This window comes from Notolepis coatsorum (genome assembly GCF_963971535.1).
Source record: "Notolepis coatsorum genome assembly, chromosome: 16".
Classification (NCBI taxonomy): domain Eukaryota; kingdom Metazoa; phylum Chordata; class Actinopteri; order Aulopiformes; family Paralepididae; genus Notolepis; species Notolepis coatsorum.
Window position 1 is genome coordinate 30,761,925 of NC_140180.1, and position 21,716 is coordinate 30,783,640.

General features: G+C 39.6%; 1 protein-coding gene across 1 annotated transcript in view; it reads right to left on the bottom strand.

Annotated features, from left to right (window-relative positions):
* ctso (cathepsin O) overlaps positions 1-17,797 on the bottom strand; it is a 37,554-nt gene extending 19,757 nt beyond the window's left edge. Inside the window, exons 1-5 of the mRNA XM_084331847.1 lie at positions 17,520-17,797; positions 11,654-11,759; positions 10,809-10,936; positions 4,760-4,930; positions 1,706-1,827 (exon numbers count right to left, since the gene is read on the bottom strand). Coding sequence (XP_084187973.1) covers positions 1,706-1,827; positions 4,760-4,930; positions 10,809-10,936; positions 11,654-11,759; positions 17,520-17,723 — 731 coding nt within the window. The 5' untranslated portion in view covers positions 17,724-17,797. The remainder of the gene's footprint in view (positions 1-1,705; positions 1,828-4,759; positions 4,931-10,808; positions 10,937-11,653; positions 11,760-17,519) is intronic.
* Between the last annotated feature and the right edge of the window lie 3,919 nt (positions 17,798-21,716).

Below are 21,716 nucleotides of genomic sequence, written 5' to 3' on the forward strand. Positions count from 1 at the left end.
GCTCAGGTTAAATAATGTAGCCAATCACATCATTCATATGATCATCCTGATCCCGCAGTAAAGCAAACATCTGCATTCCGAATCTCCGCCCGCCGATGGCTTTGTAGCGAGCACCAGCGCGCTATTTTGAGTAAAATTTCAAAAAGCAAAATGGATATACAGTATTTTTCCAAGACATATAAACAAAGTAATTTAGAAGCTGCGCCGGGCTGCCCCCGGACATAACTACGGATCACCGGACACTGTATGTTGCTTTATCTTGCCATACAGGGCTTGCTCTAAGTCTAAGAGGACATGATGAGAGTCAGAGTTCATCAAATTGTGGACACTTTTTAGAGCTACTGTAAACTGTATGTACATTGTTTTCAAAGCATGATGAGATCCAAATGATCCATGATTCAAGTTGTGAACGGTCTTTCTCAGCAATGAGGCACATCACATCCAAAACTGGCTATAAGAACAACAATGCGTCAGGAGTCTGCTTCACATTGAAAGTGATCTCACAGACAAAGTTAAAGCAGAAAAGATCATTGATGCCAAGACAAAACGTCGCATTTCGCTGCATTAAGGTAAGACAATGGTTAATCTATTATTATGTCTTCATTTGAACACTTAATGGGCTTGCCTCGCATAGCCTAGTGGGTGTGTCTATTGACAAAAAAGGAAAAAATGTGCGTGCTCCACGCGAAATATTGCCTACCCAAATGTTTTTCTAAGCCGCCGCCTATGATTATTATTTACTATTATTTGTTAAAATCGTGTGAAATTCGATTTGCATCCCCACCACTTTCCAAATCAAACCTATGCCCTTGGGTTTATGTACCGTGTTCGTGTCAATCGAACTTGTGGCGCAGGAGTTATGGCTTCTAAAAATCTTGACCTGAAATTATAGTAGTGCTACCTGGCCGACTGGGGTAATATCTGTTGTCTAATAATAATCAATTCATTTGTGGCAAATTTCATGTCTGAGCAGACTTGAGCAGCCAAACACCATCTCATACTAAACACAATTTAGTAGTGTGAGCCTTCCACACGTTACACCTCACCAATGAGAGTCCGCACTGGCAGGTGAAAAGATGTGACAGGCTGCCTCCTCGTGTATCGGAGGGGACACGTGATGCAAGGCTTCTATCCTCCCTACAACCGGCCAGTGGGGGGCATATGCGAGCAACGTGCAAGACAGGGGAGGGGAGAATTGGCACAGCGAAATTGGGATGGGAGAAAAAATTGAAAAAGAGGAGAAAAAGTGGATACAAAAAAAGATAATGTATCTAAATATTGGACAGACGGATGAACAGACGGACAGAACAACGTATATAATATATCGCGGCTATTATCGCTAATTTGGATCAAATGGAACAATAAGGAGAAGATGCGTCACGTTTGCGTTCAGCATGTGTCTCTGTTGTCTGGAATATTAAAACAAACACAGAGGCTTTGAGTCAGTAAAGCTGAAAATAACCTTTGGGCCTCCATGGCAGGCAGAGAGTCAGGAGCCGGCGTGCTGCTGAACCATGCATGTCCATGTTGACAGGGTAAACAAGAGGCTTGTCAGTGGCACCACACTAATACCACCCACTGCTCGGCCTTGGAAAGTATGGGAAACATACAATTCCACATGACTCGTGCTTTGGCGGGGCAATGTTCATTTTTTACTCTGGGGGGGGGGGGGGGGGGGTAAAGCAATAGAAAATGTGTCTATTACCTGAAATCATATGCAGCAAAGTCTTTCAAAGCGACACCACCATGTGACTTTGGAAAGAAATGGCAGATCCCCGTCTCAGCCTTGTATGGGTATTCAGACTCCAGCACCAATTTCACTCGGGTCTGCAAGAAAACGATGCTTCATTTCAATAAGTGTGCATAATGTATTCAGTCTGTGTATGGAAAGTGATGACCTTGAACATATCTAAGACCCATAAATCCGCATGTTGGATTCTTTTATAGTGTACAATTGTCTCTTCCCTCCTACAGTCGAATGGTTCCTGTATCTACAACATTGTCAATTGAACCCTAGAGATTGGAAACCATTAGAGGTCCATTTTGACATTGAGTCAAATTTATTTGCATAGCTCAATATCACCATATATGTCTCAATGGGCTTCACAGGCACACAGTGGAAGAATATATCCTGACCTTAAAGAGATATTCTGGAAGCCTGGCCCTATTTCCTACTTACCACTGATGCTGTTGATTGGTCCTTTATCAACGCAGTCCATGCTGCTCCTCATGCTAACCCCGATAAGTTGGCCACAAACGAATGCAAAGTCAATGGGGTCAAGCGCCTGTCTGTACAAGCTGACTGAAGGTCACTAAGTGAATTTGTGTGCACTGTGGAGTAAATTCAGTCAGGCTTATTACTGTACACCATAGGGTTACCTTCATACTGGTATGTGTATGTGAGTTGTGCATGCTGAAGGGACAACAGAAGATTTTCTTTGGCCCCCAGCTCCATCAAAGTGGTCCATCCCTAATGTTGGCCTACTACTAATCAATAATCTGATAACTGAAAAGAATTTGCAATGCATGTTCCTAGTCAAGACCTGGCTAAATTACATTACTTGTGCGAATCGGTCAGACAAAATAGAAATGGGGGAGGGCTTGCCGCTATTTTATCTATATTGTTTGTATGTAATGACATTGACATGGGTGAATTTACATCATTTGAATATCTTGCTATTGAGCTCAAAGCTGAACTGTCTTTGCCCATCGTCACATTGTACCGGCCACCAAAATACTCATCAATATTTCTGCAGGAATTCTCAGAGCTAATCTCAGTCGGTATCATTAGATGTGAAATATTAGTCATACATGGAGATCTGAATATTCATATAAATAAGAAGAACGACCCCAAGGCTATTGAGCTTACCAACCTACTGGACAGCTTTGAGCTAATACAACATGTAAATGAACCCACTCACCAACATGGTAACACCCTAGACTTAGTGATGACACAAGGCTGAACATTGATAAAGTATCAGTAATCGAATTACCTACAGTATATCTGACCATCACTGTGTATTCTTCAATGCTAACCTAAACTTAATAGAGACAAAAAAGGTAACTGTTGTAAAGCGAAGAGTACTAGATGACATTGCAGAAGAGAAGTTCTATGTCGTTATGGCTTGCTCAGCACCTGTCTGCATATATCTCGCTTCAGCGTATATACACTGAATACAAAATTCCACCATGTACCTTTACATGCCAGCATTCATCTGGCCACACCCCCATCCGCTTACCTACATAAGCAGGGGTGGGGCCACACACTCATCTCCTTCGCAAATTTCATCACAAGCTAAGTGCTGCTCACATGCCCACTTGACGTGGAGAAAAATATTTAGTCTGAGGAAAGGAAGAACAAGGAGATACGTTGACATCATATCTTTATTTTCTCTCTCAATATTTTCGAGAAAATACGGCGATATTGTCTTCGTTACTGGAGTGTCTGGATCATTCCGACCTTCAGCGCTTTTTTCGTATTAGGAGCTCACGCCGCTGACATGCTTCCCAACTACAATCCTCCTTGCTGCGGCTGGATGGGGTTACCCTCCAGCAACACAGCTGGACTGTAGGACGCACCGACTATTGTGAGAAGCGGTTGTTGCATAATTTTACTATCTATTCTATTCGACAATTTTATTGCACTGTATTATTTTACTCTGTCTATTACTTTTTATTACAGGTTCAAAACTGTCAGGTATTAAACTGTGTGGGTATCAAACAAGAGAATGTCAGGCTTTAAAACTGTGTAGGACCCAGGCCTAGAACTGCACCCTGAGAGAGGGAACTGCGCCCTGAGAGGGAGATTTGCCCTGAGTGGGAGGTTCGAAGGGTCAAAGTGGGTATAAAACAGGAGGGAAGACTGTCAAGTTTTAAACTGTGGATACCAAACAGAGAAGGTAGAGACGACTTTGAACTGTTGAACAGTAATCCAGAACAATTTTATTGCACTGTAAGAAATATTTTTTTATCTATTCTATTCTACTATTTTATTGCACTGCATTATTGCACTATTTTACTCTGTCTATTTTATCTTACACTTTTTATTCTGAATCAAACCATAAACAAGGTGGCCTGTTGGGATGTTAGATCCTAATGTGAAAAACTGTGATTTTATATGTCTGCACTTCTGGAACCACAGGTACCCCTGCCTCTGGAACCACAGGTACCCCTGCCTCTGGAACCACAGGTGCCCCTGCCTCTGGAATCACAGGTGCCCCTGCTGGCCTAGGCTTGAATCGCACCAGAACCTTCTCTCCTGTGTCTCCCATACTCTGTCTCCCCTCTCAGCCTTCCAACTATCTCAATCAAATATACTGACGGGCGTAGAGTGCACACCATCCTTTAAAAGCAACACGCCAACATTATGAGAGATGCACTTACCACCTTCTCCGGAGTCAGACAAGAAGATAGATACCAATTTCCTCTCTGTGTGTTCAGCAGAGAGCTTGCCGGGCTGCAAGCTAAGCCTAGCTTATAGCACAACAGCGGATACGGACCATTCCGAAGAAGACGGTAAGCACGTTTTCGTCGGTGTGCCCCCTTTAACCCTTTCACTACCACACTACAGAAGGTTAATCCTTTACTATCACACCACAGACGAACCGTCTGTAGTGTGATAGTAAAGGGTTAACCGTCTGTAGTGTGGTAGTGAAAGGGTTAACCTGCTGTCGTGTGTAAGTGAAAGGGTATGTGTTGTCGCAGTGAAAGGGTTAACTGTCATTCGGTAGCGTGGCAGTGAGAGGGTTAAAAAGCCCACCTGGTTGAGCCAGCTCAAGGCCCTGGTGGTGGAGCCTCCTCTGCAGCCGTGGTTGTTGAAGGAGCAGTCGAGGACCTGCTGCGCACTGAGGCGCTCCAGCGGCCGGCCTGTGATGATGGCATGAGCAGACTGCACCGCCCCGACCACACTGAACGCCCAGCAGCTTCCACACTGTGGAGGTGACATGATGCACGCACGCACGCACGCACGCACGCACGCACACACACACACACACACACACACACACACACACACACACACACACACACACACACACACACACACACACACACACACACACACACACACACACACACACACACACACACTTCTTACTTAAAGGAAGACTCCACCAAAATAATAAGTCATCCAAGGTAAACAAGGAAGGAACCTCATCACACGTCAAAAATTCCTGTAGAAAAATAAATCGGATCAAAAATCTATTGTATTTTGGAACCACAAAAGGACTATGTCCTACTGAACTGCCTAACAGGATACATCGAAACACAGCATGGGCAGTATTGCCAGCAGCAGGGAAAATAATTTGTGAATGGGACAAAATCGTATGTACTCAATGTATAGATAGAAATAGAATAGAATAAAATAAAACTAGCCGAGACCCACTGTTCTTAGCCGCGGATCAATTTAAACCAGATTCAGATTCCTTTAATGAGCCATATCAAGTCAAGTCAATATGTGTAAACTAGGGATGTTCGATATTGGCTTTTTTACCGATATCCGATATACCGATATTGTCCAACTCTTAATTTCCGATACCGATATCAACCGATACCAACTGATACCCATATATGCAGGCCCCCCCCCCCCAAAACGGAATAATTTCAGGTAATTAACATTACATATCTCTTGTTGTGGAATTAACACAACATTATGCATACTTTTGACAATAAATAAAATCAGAATTTGTTCTTACTTGCTTGCCTGGGTAAATAAAGGTTAAATAAATGTCAAAAAATTACAATTAGCACACACTAAACTTCCAATCAAGCACTGTGAGCGGAAATTTGGCCCCATAATTACCCATGCAATCCGAACATGGCGGGAAACACAAAAAAAATATCCTAACCCTCAAAAATGGCATAATCACACTCCCATATTCAATAACAATGCACTCTTTTTTTTTTTTTTTTTTTGGTCTTTTTCCCCCTCCATTTTCCTCCGATTTTCTCCCATCCCAATGTTAGTCGTATGCCAATTCCCAGTCCCTTCCTGGTCGCTGCGCACTTACCCCCCACAGTCAGATCATCTGGGAGAGTGGAGGCTACCACAGGCTAACACGTCCAGCCAATCACCGCTTCTTTTCACCTGGCAGCGCGGATTCTCATCGAGAGGGCGTAGCGTGTGGGAGGATCACACTATCCCCCTCAAATCCTATCCGCGCTTAGCAGGCGCCCCGACCGAACTGTAGGAGTCGCTGTTTACAACGACCCGGACCCACCCCGCCAGCTTCTCCCACCCTCTAATACAGCCAATTGTATTAGTGCAGACGGCCAGCCAAGCTGGTGACAACCCCGGAGCTGTGAGCTGGATTCGAACAGGCGAATCCAGCTCACAGCTCCGGGGTTGGTGACGAACGCAATCTCCGCTCGGCCACCTAACCGCCTATAACAATGCACTCTTAATGGGAAAACGTCCTATAAGATTCCCTATATGGGAAGAGCAAGGCATACACTCATTAGGGGATCTTTTTTATAACCAGGGCTTCTGTAGTTATGGAGAAATATGCACAAAGTTTAACCTCACCGAGTCCACATGGCTTTTTTACATACAGTTACGCCTATGTTTGAAGTCTCACGGTGTTCCATTACACATACCAGTTGAACACCACAGATACCACAAATTTTTCTATGAAAGACAAACACTGGGAGGTTTTGTATCAGGTTTTTATTATCAATTACTAACGTCCTCGTATGAAACCCTTCAACTAGACACTGTCTGGAGGAGGGATATTCCAGACCTGGAAAGTGACTTTGATTGGCAAGAAGCATGGGCAAATGTCCGTCTTACATCAAGGAACCCGGACCATCAACAAATCAATCTTAACTATATTCACAGGACATACTTGACTCCTATAAGACTGAACAGAATGGGCCTGAAACAGGACTCAAAATGCTCCCAATGTACAAATGGAGACGAAGGGACATTTATGCACATGTATTGGGACTGCCCACCAGTTAAGGCATTCTGGAAAGATGTGACCCATCAATTATCAAAACTTGTATCTTGGAATATACCAGTACACCCCTCTGTATTGCTTTTGAATGATGTTTTTGAGTTTGCAGTAAATCCACAGCTAAAGAGATTGGTCTTATCGGGTATCACAGTAGCTAAAAAACTGATCGCATCACGCTGGTTTGTGCCGGAAAGTTTGGTCTCTTACATATCTCGATGTGATATATCAAGAAATATCTACAGCAAGAATTCTGGGTCTCAACGAATCCAAAATGTCAATGTGGGTAGAAGTGGTGGAGAGAATAAAAGCTAGCTTATAATGGTGGTGTCTGGTTAGGAGTGAGGGATAATGGAGGTACTATCCAAGGAGGGGTCCGGGAGGGGGGGGTTCGAGTTGGAGCATATGTGTGTAGGGTTTTAGAAAATAGGTATTAGGGGTATGTCCTATATAAGCATTTGTATAATTGTTAATTTCGCTGGATATACACTGTATACGGTTAAAATATTATTATAGACTTTTTTTTTGTCTTGTTTCTGTACTTGCATGTAATTTTAACCACCTTGACTGTTAGTTTCATTATGCATTATGTGTTGAGTACTGACTTTTAATAATTTCTGTTTTGCAATAATAAAAAAAATAAAATAAAAAAAAATTGAAACCCGATACAGATAATTTCCGATATCACATTTTAATGCCAATATCGGCCAATAATATCGGTAGGCCAATAATATCGGACATCCCTAGTGTAAACACATTGGTAATTGTTACGGCAATTACAGTATATGCATTTTTACATAGATAACTTTTTTCCACATAACAAACAGCAACAACAGACACGGGACAAAGACAGTGCAGTGAAGGATGAACCCATCCAGACTCACGGCATAACTAACCTTTAATCGTGTTGAGAGGCAGCTAATGCTAGCTGTGTAGGCAGTTAGCTTAGCAACACAATTATAATCTTAAGTCTTACAAGCATATCTGTTGAAAACAGCTCTCAATTTATATAAATGATAAATTTGGTGGTTTTCAGAGAACAGAGGTTATAAACGTAACCTAAACTACTGCCCAGTCACAGTTGAAGCTCGCTCATGTTGAGGCACGTCAATTCAGAGAACCGAGGTTATTCAACAATCATGCATAATGCAGTGTAAGCTAGTGCATCCCATTGCAAGTAAATTCGTGTTCCAGAAACAGGTATTGTCAGACTTTGGCAGTTTTTTGCTAATGTAAAAGTATCTATCTATAAATCTACCATATCTATCTGTCTATAATTCTATAAATTGTAAATGACTTAAACAGCGTCTAGAATGTACTTATTTACTGTGTTAAAGCTGGCAAATTCTGTGTGCTCATACAGGGAATTCCATACAACAGCACCAGAGAGTCTGTGATCTACTGTAAACTGTTGAACTGCTATTTTAACTATAACCATGTATGTGTTAGCCCTGTATTCTGATTGCATTTTCTGAAGAAGCATTTTCATTGGCTTAGTGACGACATATAGGAAGCTTGATTCTTCCTGTTCTGGGCGCGTGAATATTTTAGGCAACCAACTTGTGTTTAGCGTTTCTCTGATTGGCCACTACGCCCATGTGACCGCGGCAGCGCGAGAGAGCTGCAGCGGAAATAGGCTGTCTATTGCCATTCTCTGAGAAACTCTAACCTTAACCAGCTCCTTAACAGCGCCTAAACTTAACCCTTCTAACCTTAAGCAACTCCGAAAATATGCCTAACCTTAACCTTAACCAACTCCGAAACAATGCTTAAAGTTAACATGCCTAAACTTAACCGGCGAAAGAATGCACGTTCGAAAATATTGCCATTCTCTAAGACAAACTCTAACCTTAACCAGCTTCTTAACAGTGCCTAAACTTAACCCTTCTAACCTTAAGCAACTCCGAAACTATGCCTAACCTTAACCTTAACCAACTCCGAAACAATGCTTAAAGTTAACATGCCTAAACTTAACCGGCGAAAGAATGCACGTTAAAAAAATAAAAATTGATGGGAATCGAACTTGTTACCAACGGACCGCAGGATCGACAGCAATGCAGCGCTGCCAGTTGAGCTAGTTGTAGATCTTAGTTAGTTGTAGATCTTAGTTGCCGCTCCGCTCTGCTGCTGCCGCGTCGCCGCGGGGGCGTGGCTTGACGCAAGTTGGGCGTGGCTAGACACAAGTTGGTTGCCTTTTAATATTTAGGCGTTCTGGGCAGACTGGCAGAATGTAGAATGTCTGCCCGTTGCAATGTCCATTTTCCTTGCAACGTACTCCTGTATGTAACTTATGCTTGATTTCTTAAAGATATTTTGTATGGCACTTTTCTGCTTTATTGTTGATAGGACAGTTTGGAAATTGGGAGAGAAAGAGAGAGAGATGGGGAGAACATGCAGCACATGTGACTCATGGGCCGGCTTTGAACCCAGGACGCTGCGGTTACGCTGAGCGTATATATACGTGGTGCGCCACCGGGGCGCCCTGTGCTTGATTCACTTTTGAATAAACCTTTGAAAGATGCTTTCTACCTTTCATTATTGATTATTTCATTAGTCAGATAAACGCCACAGTATCCATGTTAACGGGAAATAAACTTGCTCTAAAGTTGAAGAAACGTCAGTAGATTATCACCTTAATCACTCACACACACAAATCCCAGAGGAAAAGTTGAAAAGGGGTAATTGCTCAGAAGCCTCCTTTAGCAGTGTGTGGATTGTGCGCACCCCGACGTTCGCACCAGAGTGCTTTTTAGCAGCTGGGGGCGGCTTGTTGTGTTTTAATATCTTGCAATTGAATGATAATGTGGATAATACAATTAAGAGGTGATGATTTAGAGATGCAGAGAAAGGCGTTGCTAGAAGCGCCTACATTATCTGTGCATGTGTTCTACTAATGTCCCTCACAGAACCTCCACGAGTGAGTGAGTGAGTGAGCAAATGACCACAATTTGCCATGCATAGCCCATGGCAGCAGTCGTGCTTGACTAATCAGGAGATATCAACCATATCATGCTAGCTTGTCACGTAAAGGGGATAAATTGGCCATTTTCATGGGGGTCCCTTGACTTTTCACCTCTGCTCAATTGACCATTATTTACACAGCAGCCGTTTTGCTCTTATGTCGTGCTCATGTTGGGATATAAACACTGTTAAGTAAAACGGACCTATATTCTGTTTTATGATGGATTAAGAAAGTCTATTCTTCTTCTGACGCTTTTATCCAAAGTGACTTACAAGTTTTGTATGACAAGTCAGCAGGAAGGAACACCTCTATCAGCTGAGTAATGATCATCAAAGTGTTAAGACTTGAGTGCTATAGTGTTGAGTGTATGTTAGTATACTAGGAAGAGTAGGGAGGTTATTTTTTTTTTTTTTTCAGATATTGAATGAAGAAGCATGTCTTCAGTCGACGGCGAAAGATTAGGAACATGTAATATGACAGATTGTGGCATGAACAAAATGTATTCCAAAATATGATAGATTCAAATACCATATTGTCTGTATTCTATTGCCATTTTGGTAGCAATCCTTGTACTTTCCCTTCAGATTTTCAGAAAGAGATGCGATGGACAGGTTTCCCCTGGCTGGGCGGGGAGTGTTTGATATTGAGTCACCTGTTCAAATTAGCTCTCTGCTGCCATCTACTGACAGGAATACTGAGGGTAAACAATGGTCTTCCACTGAGGGTACAAAGGAACCACTTGACACAAAGACTGGGCAATAGTCTATTTCACTTCACCTCCATCTAAAAACAGTCATTATTGATGGGGATTGATTTTAGCCAGTTACCAACAGTCGTCACTAATGTCAAAATATATAATCTAGCACACCTTTATCTTGAGTACTATGATGTCTTACTGCTTGTTGATTCCGGACTGGAGCAATTACATCCTTCTCCCTCCAGTCAAACTTGGCTGGTAGTTTCTCTTTCTTCAGCCGTACGGGGAACGGTGGGGCCGTGTCAGCACTGGCTCTCAAGTAGAGCTCTGAGGAAAATATGAAACATAATGTAGATATAATCCACACTATTATATAAGATAACACAAAGACTAAGTGAAAACACAAGAAATAAAAAAGAAAGAGATACTACTACTACTAATAATAATAATATAAAATAATAATATATATATATACGTATATATATAAAAAAAAATATATATATATACGTGTATATATATAAAGAATATATATATATGAAGAATGAAGAATCAGTTAAAACAGATAATGACACGGAGTGGTTTATATGCCAGTCATTTGAACAGGTAACATAGGGTCCAAAGTTCTGATCCAGCGTGATTGTGATGTAAGATAGTTGTTTTCCAACAAGGGCTTTATAGATAAACAAATACCAATGTTTGTTCCGTCTCTCAGCCAGAGAAGACTAACCAACCTCATCATACAGGGAGGAAAATGATATAGTCTAAAATACGATATAATAGTATGTGTTGTTTTACTCCTTTTAACTTATATGGTATGATATGTGAAATGAGATGAGATGTGTGATATATGAGATATGATGTGAAATGAGATTAGATATGTGATATGAGATGAGATATGATGTAAGATGAGATATGAGATAATGATGTGATGAGATTAGATATGAATGATATGATGTAATATTATATGATATGAGATATATGATATATGATGTGATATGAGATCAGATGAGGTACAGTATGATATGATATGAGATGGCAGACTACCTCTGAATTCATTCTGTGATAAATCCGAGAACTGGTTGATGCCATACTTGGCCAACTCTTGGGCTGTTGAAAATGAGTTCAGGTATTCATGCCTTCTTATGGCATTCTGAAAAATGGCAAATAAATACATTAGACAGTAGAAACCTAATATCTGAGAATGTATTCATTATTATTACTACTACTACTACAGTTGTGTATTAAAGATACATGTAAACATACATATAATAACTAAATAAAGGGGAAACTATATCAGCTAGATTTGCATACATTTAAAAAAAACAATACCACAGTATATCAGGTTACATAGTAATGCTGTTTGTTCTTTTATTATAGGCATTAGTCACACACACACACACACGTCAATAAAGTTGACTGATTATGTCTTAAGCTTTCAGCTCTCATCACAGTCCACTGTTAAAAGAAAAGGGAGATGCTTCTCTTTTAAGTGGTGCTTCTGCTCAGGCAGAGAAAGTTGTCCCCCAAGAATAGATATAAAAGAAAATATATATATTCCAACAACATATTGCACATATATATTATGTGCAGTTTTATGCACACTTAGCTTCTTTTGAAAATCTACCTGCCCATGTGCATTATGTGCGCACACACACACAACCACACACATGTGTATATATATATATATACACACACACATACAGTATATACATACACCTACAGTATGTTTAGCTATTATCTCCTAGGTTGAAACATTCTGTAATGAATGTATAGTTTAATTGTTCAGTTCAGAGTGGAATAGCATTGTAACTTATTTTGTGATTTTATATGACATTTCCAGTCTATTACTGATTATTGAGATCCGGGACAACAAAACATGTTTGATCCCTCCCAAAATTGTTTTTGAATTTAAAATGTCTACACACAGGTCTCAGCTACAAAAGGAAGGGACAGGTTTTCTATTTCTATTTTCTCTAATCTAACCTGACAGACTAAACTAAACACAAAATGCCATGTTTTAGCTTCTCAACCATGTGCCTCAGACATTTCGTTGTTCCTGTTTAGCTGTTTGTAAACTAAAAACTAAAATGTACATTTATTCCATAATTCTCAATTCTGGCCATAATGGAGTGACAGTGTTGCACATGTTAAAGCTGTGACTACGGTAATATCAATAATTGTTTATTAAAGGAGCGGCTGGGTGGCGCAGCGGACATTGCGCTCGTCACCAACGCAAGAGACACCGGGTTCGAATCCGGCTGTCGGCGTTGCCTCCGGCTTGGGCCGGCCGTCATACTAACTGAAGTTAGAGGGTGGGAAGTCGAAGGGTGGTAGTCTGGTCGTTGTGAACAGCGACTCCTATAGGTCGGTTGGGGCGCCTGCACAGCAAAGTCAGGAAAATGGCGGGGGCAGTGTGAGCCTCCTACACGTTACTCCTCGCCAAATGAGAGTCCGTGCTGGCAGGTGAAAATATGTGACAGGCTGCCTCCACATGTATCGGAGAGGACATGTGATGCAAGGCTTCTATCCTCCCTACAACCGGCCAGTGGGGGGCATATGCGAGCAACAATCAGGGGAGGGGAGGGAGAATTGGCACGAGAGGTAAATTGGGATGGGGAGAGAAATCACAGAAAAAAGGAGGAGAAAAAAGGTGATACAAAAAAAAATTTGTTTATTGAAAATATAAAACTTTCCAGACCATGTATGGCATTGTTGCAATCTGCCCATGTCATTTCCATATTTATATAGAAGAATCTGACGGTGGTGATAGAAATTGAGGACGTGATTTTGATTGTTACAGACAATATAGGTTCAACTTCATGGTATGCCTTGTTTAATACAATACATATCCTTTTAATAAACATTTTAAATATATTTTGGGCAGTTTTTAAATGATGATTTCCTGCTGAGGACAAGGTGATTTGAAGGCAGAGCAGACATATAGACTTTAGAAAGTATCCAAATAAATATGAAAGTAATATTGGGGGTATACAAAGTTTAAACATATTTTATTTAAATTGTCTTGATTTTTCCTTGTTTGACATGTTTTGTGCTATAATATGCATATTTAAATTGAGTCAGATTGTAGATTTTCAATATGTTTTATTTTATTGATCTTGATGATCAGTCCAGTGACATGAACTGATTAACGAGTTGACCCAGTTAATCTGATTCTGGACACAGTATAACTCATTAGAGCCTTATAATGAAATTAATTATTGACAGAATTTAAGACCTCTTTTCTTTGTCTCAAGAATCACTGGAACCAGTCCCAGCTCTGCCCCTCAGGCATTATTTGGGCTCAAAAGACAGTATAATTGGAATAATTTAGTTCGGCTTGTGTCCCATTTGTTAGAATCAAATGGGTATCTGATTCACGTCCCCGTACATCACTACCATATAAAAGACCACTGGTGTCAGGACAGACTTTAACATTTTCAGCTAAATCTTTATTGGAACTCATAAAAAGACATAAAAAGCTCTTTGGACCTTTTCCCTTAATGCCTTTTTTAGCCAAAGCTCCATGATCTCTAGTCTAGACCAAGATAGGTGTAGCTTGTACTGTCAAGGTTTCCCTCAATTCACTGGAGGATCATTACCTGTGTTGTACTACGTCTCTGACACTACTGCTCCAACAGGTTGACACTTTCTTGTGGCCCTCTGGTGTAGGTGATACTGTAGGATCACTAAATCGTTGAGTAGACATTTGACTTTTGTATCACATAAGGTAATGCCACGGACTGCAGACACTTTTTGCATTTTTTACTTAATTTTGTACTACAGGTTGTACTTTAGTTTGTATTGTATATTATGTATAGTGTGTGGACTTTTTTTTACTGTATGAAGCACATTCTCAGATGGCTCATACAGAACCAAGCATTTCACTGTAATGTACATATATGTGACAAATAAAACAAAACTTGAAACATTGGTCCAGATCATTATATAAATATTGAACAGTGTCAGGCTGAGGTTGCAACCTTGCTTCACCCCATGTCCCTGATTAAAGTATTCTGTTCTTTTGTCTCAAAATATTCCTCCTATACCATTTTGTAGCAATTTATATAATAAAACATCATACCAAATGTAATCAAATATATTTTTTGAGGTCTACAAAACAGGCAAATACTTTTCTCATGTAGGATTAAATAAAGTGACTGTCCATCTTACTTAAAAAGAAGTCCATGGTTGAAAAATGAATCTGAGGCACTCTGTGAATAAAAAATCCTGACACTTAACGAGTCTTCATCAGGGTGTCAAAACAATACCTCGGTGATCCCTGCATCAATAAAGATTTCTTTAATTCAAAAGAGTGCCTCAGATTCTTCTGCAGATTGCCAATCTCTGCTGTGGACTTCCTTTTAAGTAAGATGGACAGTCACTTTATTTAATCCTATATTATTTGCCGTATATCCTTGAAGAGCACCTGAATTATTACCTTCAACATTTCCATTATATTGTTTTGACCCAGTGCGGCGCTCACTAATCTCTTTTGTATTTTACTTTTAAGGTGCGGAGCATGCAAATATATATAATATATATATATTATGGCCTGAGGTGCAATGTCCAGATAGTAAGCCGGTTTGACTAGTAATATATTGTGCTCTTTTCAGGAAGGTGTCGATTATACCACAGAACACCTTACCAAGATTACTGCTGACACAAACACCTCCATAATTGTTTGACTGCTGGATGTTAACACTTTGTTATGATGTTGTCAGGACCACGTCATGCCTACTTCAGTTTGTTCAGTTTGTTACTGATGTTGTCAGGACCACATGCCTACTTCAGTTTCAAGGTTTTGATTTTGATTGGGTGGTCAAGAGGGTTCTGGTATGGTTAAATTCTTATTCTTATTTCTCTTTTTTTTTATTATTATTATTATTTTCTAGGATTTGCTTAATGTTGACCTGGTATTTATTGAGATGAGTAAATGTTCTAGATGTTGCTTAATGTTGGCCTGATATTAAGACAAGGAGTATACCATTTTCAATAAAAGGTTTTCAAAATGTTCTTTCCAGATTGTCATTTTTAATGGCCAATTCTGGTTATGGTTATCACATTTTGTACGGGTTCCAAAAATACATTCCAATTGATTGCTATTTTCAATTTGTTCTACTTTGTCCTTCCTGTGTTTTTCCATCTTGACTCTTAATCTTGAGGTTAATGTTTCAAACAAATCCCATCAGGATTAGGTGGGAAAGAGATTGAACTGAAAATATAGCATGTCCAAAATGTGCAGATAGTTCTCCAATTCAAACTCTTCCACTTCTGGTGTGTAGAGGTTAATGTTTTCAGCAGACAAGGAAGTTACTGCTGGAGTCTTACACCGCTTAAGTACAGCAGAGTGATCAGATATTGGGAGCTGTGGCTTGACTACAAAGACACTAATAGTGTTGGTTCCAGGCCAGTGATGGTATAATCCACCATGCTGTATCCTATTGATGAACAAGAGTCACCCCTATAGTCCTACCATTTACCATGGACCTAGACGTTTGCAAATGTCCAACACTACCACAACGGTTCCTTTCACTCTGAATAGGGGGGGTCAATAGATCAATAGAGCATGATCACTCAAATACACCTGTTGCCCTCTGTGCTTTTGTAATACTGTGCTCTACCAGTCCCAGCATTGATATCTCCAAATAAAAGCACCAGAGTCCAGAGATTGGACAGTAATATGTATATAGACAATTCTGAAAGCAATCCTTCTCCTAACTAAGATATGTATAACATATGTTTTAATGTGCAGCTAAATGTGTGTTTTGAGGACTAATGTGCTTTTCATGTTGAATCGTCTTTGCACCTAATTTACCATGTGTATTTCAGAGACTGGGTACTATGTTCTTTGCAATCAGTTGGACAATGAGATACTCTTCGCATGTAGAATAACAATACCAATATTTACAATACTGGTTTGGGAATAGCACCGGTCTGCACACGAACACAGCAGACTGCAGAGAGTGGCTCCATCATCACCCGCACGGACAATTAGATGTGGTTTTCCCCACACGCCAGGACATTTACACCAGGCGCTGCAGGGCCAAGGCTAAGATAATAGTCAAAGACTCTAGCCACACAAACAACCGCCTCTTTGCACTGCTGCGGTCAGGCAACCGCTACACTGGAGTCTCATGGCCAGTACAGAAAGACTCAAACGGAGCTTCTATCCCAAGGATTGAATGAATGAATGGATTAATGAAAACTTTATTTAACAGATTGCAGAATGGGTACAGTACAGTACGGCTCAATACACACAATTGTTAAGGGGATGCAGACCAGAGAAAGACGTTTGTCTTGTTTACATCAGGGTCCCCCATTTTCAATTCATAGTGAAAATGAATGCTCAATGACAACACTAACCCATCCATCACACATCCACATGCAGACACTCACTTTAAACACTCACCGTTTACATTCACTTAGACACTTTAAAACTACACCATATTTGTATCTATTTATTACAAAAAGATTTGCACTACATCCATACCTAATCTCTGCATTTTAAAATGTTTGCATTTTGTACTTAATTTTGTACTTTAGTTTGTATTGTATATTTTGTATAGTGTTTGGACCTTATTCATCTTACTTGTTTTACAGTATTCTCATGGTGCACATACAGAACCAAGCATTTCACTGTATGTACTTTTATCTTTATATGTGACAAATAAAACAAAACTTGAAATTGAACTTGAGTTCAAGTCTTCAACCCAAAGATGTCAAGCCCTCGATCATGTAACTGCTGACCCTAGCAGTGGTCGACAACAATGCTTCCGTGTAACCCATCTACATTTAGCTACAGTATATGTTTGATACACAACACAACACGTACTGTAATCTATCCAGTAGCCTACAGTCCCTGTGTCATCTCTCACTCCAAATAGTACGCCACGCGATTGTCCTACCGTACCTGAAAATAGCCATGACGGCGATCATATTCAGCGCTGTTGAGTTCATAGCTGCGCCGAAATTGTTCTCTAAACGAAACGAAAGCAGCGTCTGTCTGTGCTGAACTATTACACTTCGCTAAAGTGTTCTCCAAGCTCACACATTCACAAAATAAAGAAAGGGCTACAAAAACAGGGACTGCCAAGAATAATTCGCCACCCCTCATTTGAGATTCAAAGTAGGCTAAATTCCGGAGATCAAAAAACGAGTAAAAGTTCAGAAGTAGGTGTTCACATGGGTGTTCTGTGTTCACTGACACTGAACTCAAATGAGGAAACTTTATTATAATTATAATGTGCGCATGCGTCATGATTTAAACAGAAAGGGGGGTGGCGTTATTTCTAAACCTAGCCGCATTTCCTGATTGGCACTGACTGACGCTCTCTGATTGGCCACTGACGCGTTTGCCCAATCGCGTGACGAGCTGTGTCTTTGCCCATTTCCACGTCAAACAGCCTGCAAACTACCTGGCCATGCTCGACAAACTCTAACCTTAACCAACTTCGAAAGAGTGCCTAAGCTTAACCGTCGAAAGAACTTGCCGTCACGCTCTAAGACAAACTCTAACCTTAACCTACTTCGAAGAGTGCCTAAGCTTAACCAGTGTAGAAACAGGCGTCGGCCAATCAGAGAGCGTCTTGCCAGAAATGCGGCTAGGTTTAGAAATAACGCAGGGGGGTGCCTTGAAAGGTAGTACTATGAATAATAACGACGATAATAATAATAACAATAACAATAGGCTACTATTATTATTATTATATTATTATTATTATTATTATTATTATTATTATTATTATTATTATTATTATTATATTATTATTATTATTATTATTATTATTATTATTATTATTATTATTATTATTATTATTATTATTATTATTATTATTATTATTATTATTATTATTATTATTAATAGTAGTAGTATTGTCAATAATAATAATAATAATAATAGTAATATGTTTAACATTATTATATATAATATATTATACAATATTATATAATGATAATAGCCAATACTTAGGCTACTACTAGCTTACTACTACTACTACTACTACTACTACTACTACTACTACTACTACTACTACTACTACTACTACTACTACTACTACTACTACTACTACTACTACTACTACTACTATACTACTACTACTACTACTACTACTACTACTACTACTACTACTACTACTACTACTACTACTACTACTACTACATTTACATTTACATTTAGTCATTTAGCTGACGCTTTTATCCAAAGCGACTTACAAGTTCTGTACGACAAGACAGCAAGAAGGGTACAACTCTATCAGCTGAGTAACAATGTTCATCAAGTGTTGCGTGTTACAGTGTAGGTTAGTTTATTAGGACAAGTGCATGACAGTAAGGTTAGTCAGGGTTAGATTTTTTTTTTTTTTTTTTTTTTTTTATCATTTCAGATAATGGATAATACTACTACTACTACTACTACTACTACTACTACTACTACTACTACTACTACTACTACTAATAATAATAAACCAAAATAATGTAACGGTAACCGCAAACAATAAAACACATTTTATATATTCTACTATAGCTTTTACTCATAGACTATTCTTTAAATCCATTGTAATGGCTTATTTTTCATTCTTCCAGATTATATTTATTTCTAATTTTATTATGACAATGCAAAATAAGTTATTCTTATTGTTTGTTTCTCAGCCAAATACAGCATTTACCATTTAGATCATGTGACATTGATGAAACTAGGAAATTAAATTATTATGTAGGCTTAATGTGCATCTTCTGGGACGACCCGACCTGACTGCCCAATGGCTATCCAATACCAGCATTCTAATTGCTCTTCAACTTTGATGTGCCTTACTATTCACTATTCATCCTATACTCATGGTGCAAACTGGACTAAATCAACATTGAGTCAGTGCTCAAAGATAGTACATCCTGTACGTATTACTGTACGGAGCCCAACATGTAGCCTACTTTCTAGAAGCACAGCAAGTAAAACTGAAAACTGGAATAAATCAATCCACGATGATGGAGAAATACAGCAGCCTAAATCAGCCAAAAAGCATCCATCTCTATAAATAAGTGAAACTTTTTGTTTGCGAAGAGAAGACATGTTTGCACATTCAAAGAAATGAGGAAGACACTGTTACTTCCCCTTGTGTAATTCTCAGCTCTCTGAAAACAGAGACTTTGTGATGATAAGATCCTGGCTTCCTCTTTGCAAACTACTCTATCAAATCCTCAGTAGGCGGCCTATGTGTGCTCTGTACCAAGCCTGCAGTTCAATGACAAGTTTTGGTAGTCCTGATTCCCTTGATTATGAAGAACAAAATCAACTAACTAAAACTAAAAATAATCTCAAGTAAAAATAATAATACAAAGAATAATAAAAGGATTGTAACATCAATCAGTATTCAGAACATGGTCAGAACGTGTATTTATCAATCGGTTAAAGGGGAATACCACCCATTTTAAGAATTCACATGTGTTCTTCCTGTGCCCCAGGACAGTTCTGTCAGTATTTGTGAACACACACCATATACTCTCTCCTAAAGCTGGAAATCAGAGAGAGAACCCTCCAATAGGTGATGTCACTGCAATGTCAAACCTGGGGCTGCTCCATAGACAGCGAATAGGGCTCTGACTTTATGAGGCCATAAAATGCCTGTGTGATTAAAATCTCATTTGGTTGTAAGAGCACAAAAATGTTATGGCATAGAGAGAAGATCATCAGCAGGGTTGATGTTTTCTGAGATAGAATGTAAGAGACAGAAAATCATCAGCAGGATCTATGTTTTCTGAGATAGAATGTAAGAGAGAGAGAGAGAGAGAGAAGACCATCAGCACTGATCAATGTTCTCTTACATACTGAATGTAAGAGAGAGAGAGAGACCATCAGCAGAGATCAATGTTTTCTTAGATAGAATGTAAGAAAGAGATGATCATCAACAGGATCGATGCACACACAGTTACCTTCTCATGCCAAGGCTGCTTGCACCACACTAGAAAAAGCACACTAGGGCTGCAAACGATGACATTCTTTGCCATCCGAATCTGTGAACAAAATGTTTGAACAGAGCTTCAGCTTAGAGGCGAATCAAATGGTGATGTAAAAATAGAGTTATACAGCTATATCTATCTATAGCTGTAGTACATCCAAGTACATGAGCTAACAAGATTAAGAAATACATTTTCACTTCTAGGGTCATTAAGGTCAACCTATACATAATATACAACCATGTACAATTGAAAATAAAGTAAAAGCATAAAATCACAGAGACTGTAGTTTTAACATGACAGATGTGTCGTGTTTCAATGTGAAAGAGAAGCTTCCTGACCGCAATACTCTTGACTATTTCTTTTCATCCAAAGGGTCACAATGTGAATGCTCTCACCATAGACCATGTGAGTCCACTATACACGGGGCCTGTCTGGGAGACCATGTTGTCTGTGCCAGAGCTCTCACTGATGCAGGAGCAAATGTAAGTCAATTATATAACTGAGAAGAATGAGAAAAAGAAAAAGAACAAAAAAGACACAATGACACAGTGGTTCGGGAGGTAGAGCAGTCGTCTGTCAGTCGTCTGGCAATCCGGAGGTTCCCGGTTTGATCCCCGCTCCTCCCGTGCAACGTGTCGATGTGTCCTTGAGCAAGACATAATTGCTCCCGATGAGCAGGTTGGCACCTTGCATGGTTGCCTTCAGTGTGTGAATGGGTAAAATGTGAGGAACAAATTGTAAAGTGCTTTGGATAAAAGCGCTAAATAATAATAATAATAATAATAATAATAATAATAATAATAATAAATTGAATTTCTATTCCACTTTTTGTTCACTAGGATCCCAAAGTGCTACAGGATTAAAAAAAAGTAAAAAAATCAAATAATTGGGGCTTCCGGTTTACGCTCGGATCAGATGACTGCGTGACTTTTCCGAGCTCCGTGACCACTTCACATTAATATTGATAACGACGCAAATTTTACGCCATACGCTCACATTATACTTCGTAGCTATGGCTAAACAAATACAGAACAAGATTGGAACATTAAATGAGGTTGACGGTGAATTTATCAGGACTTTGTTCCGTGCTGAGCTTGATGCTAGCATGCTGCAGCTAACCAACAGACTGTACTCGCTCCAGGAGGATGTAGCTAGC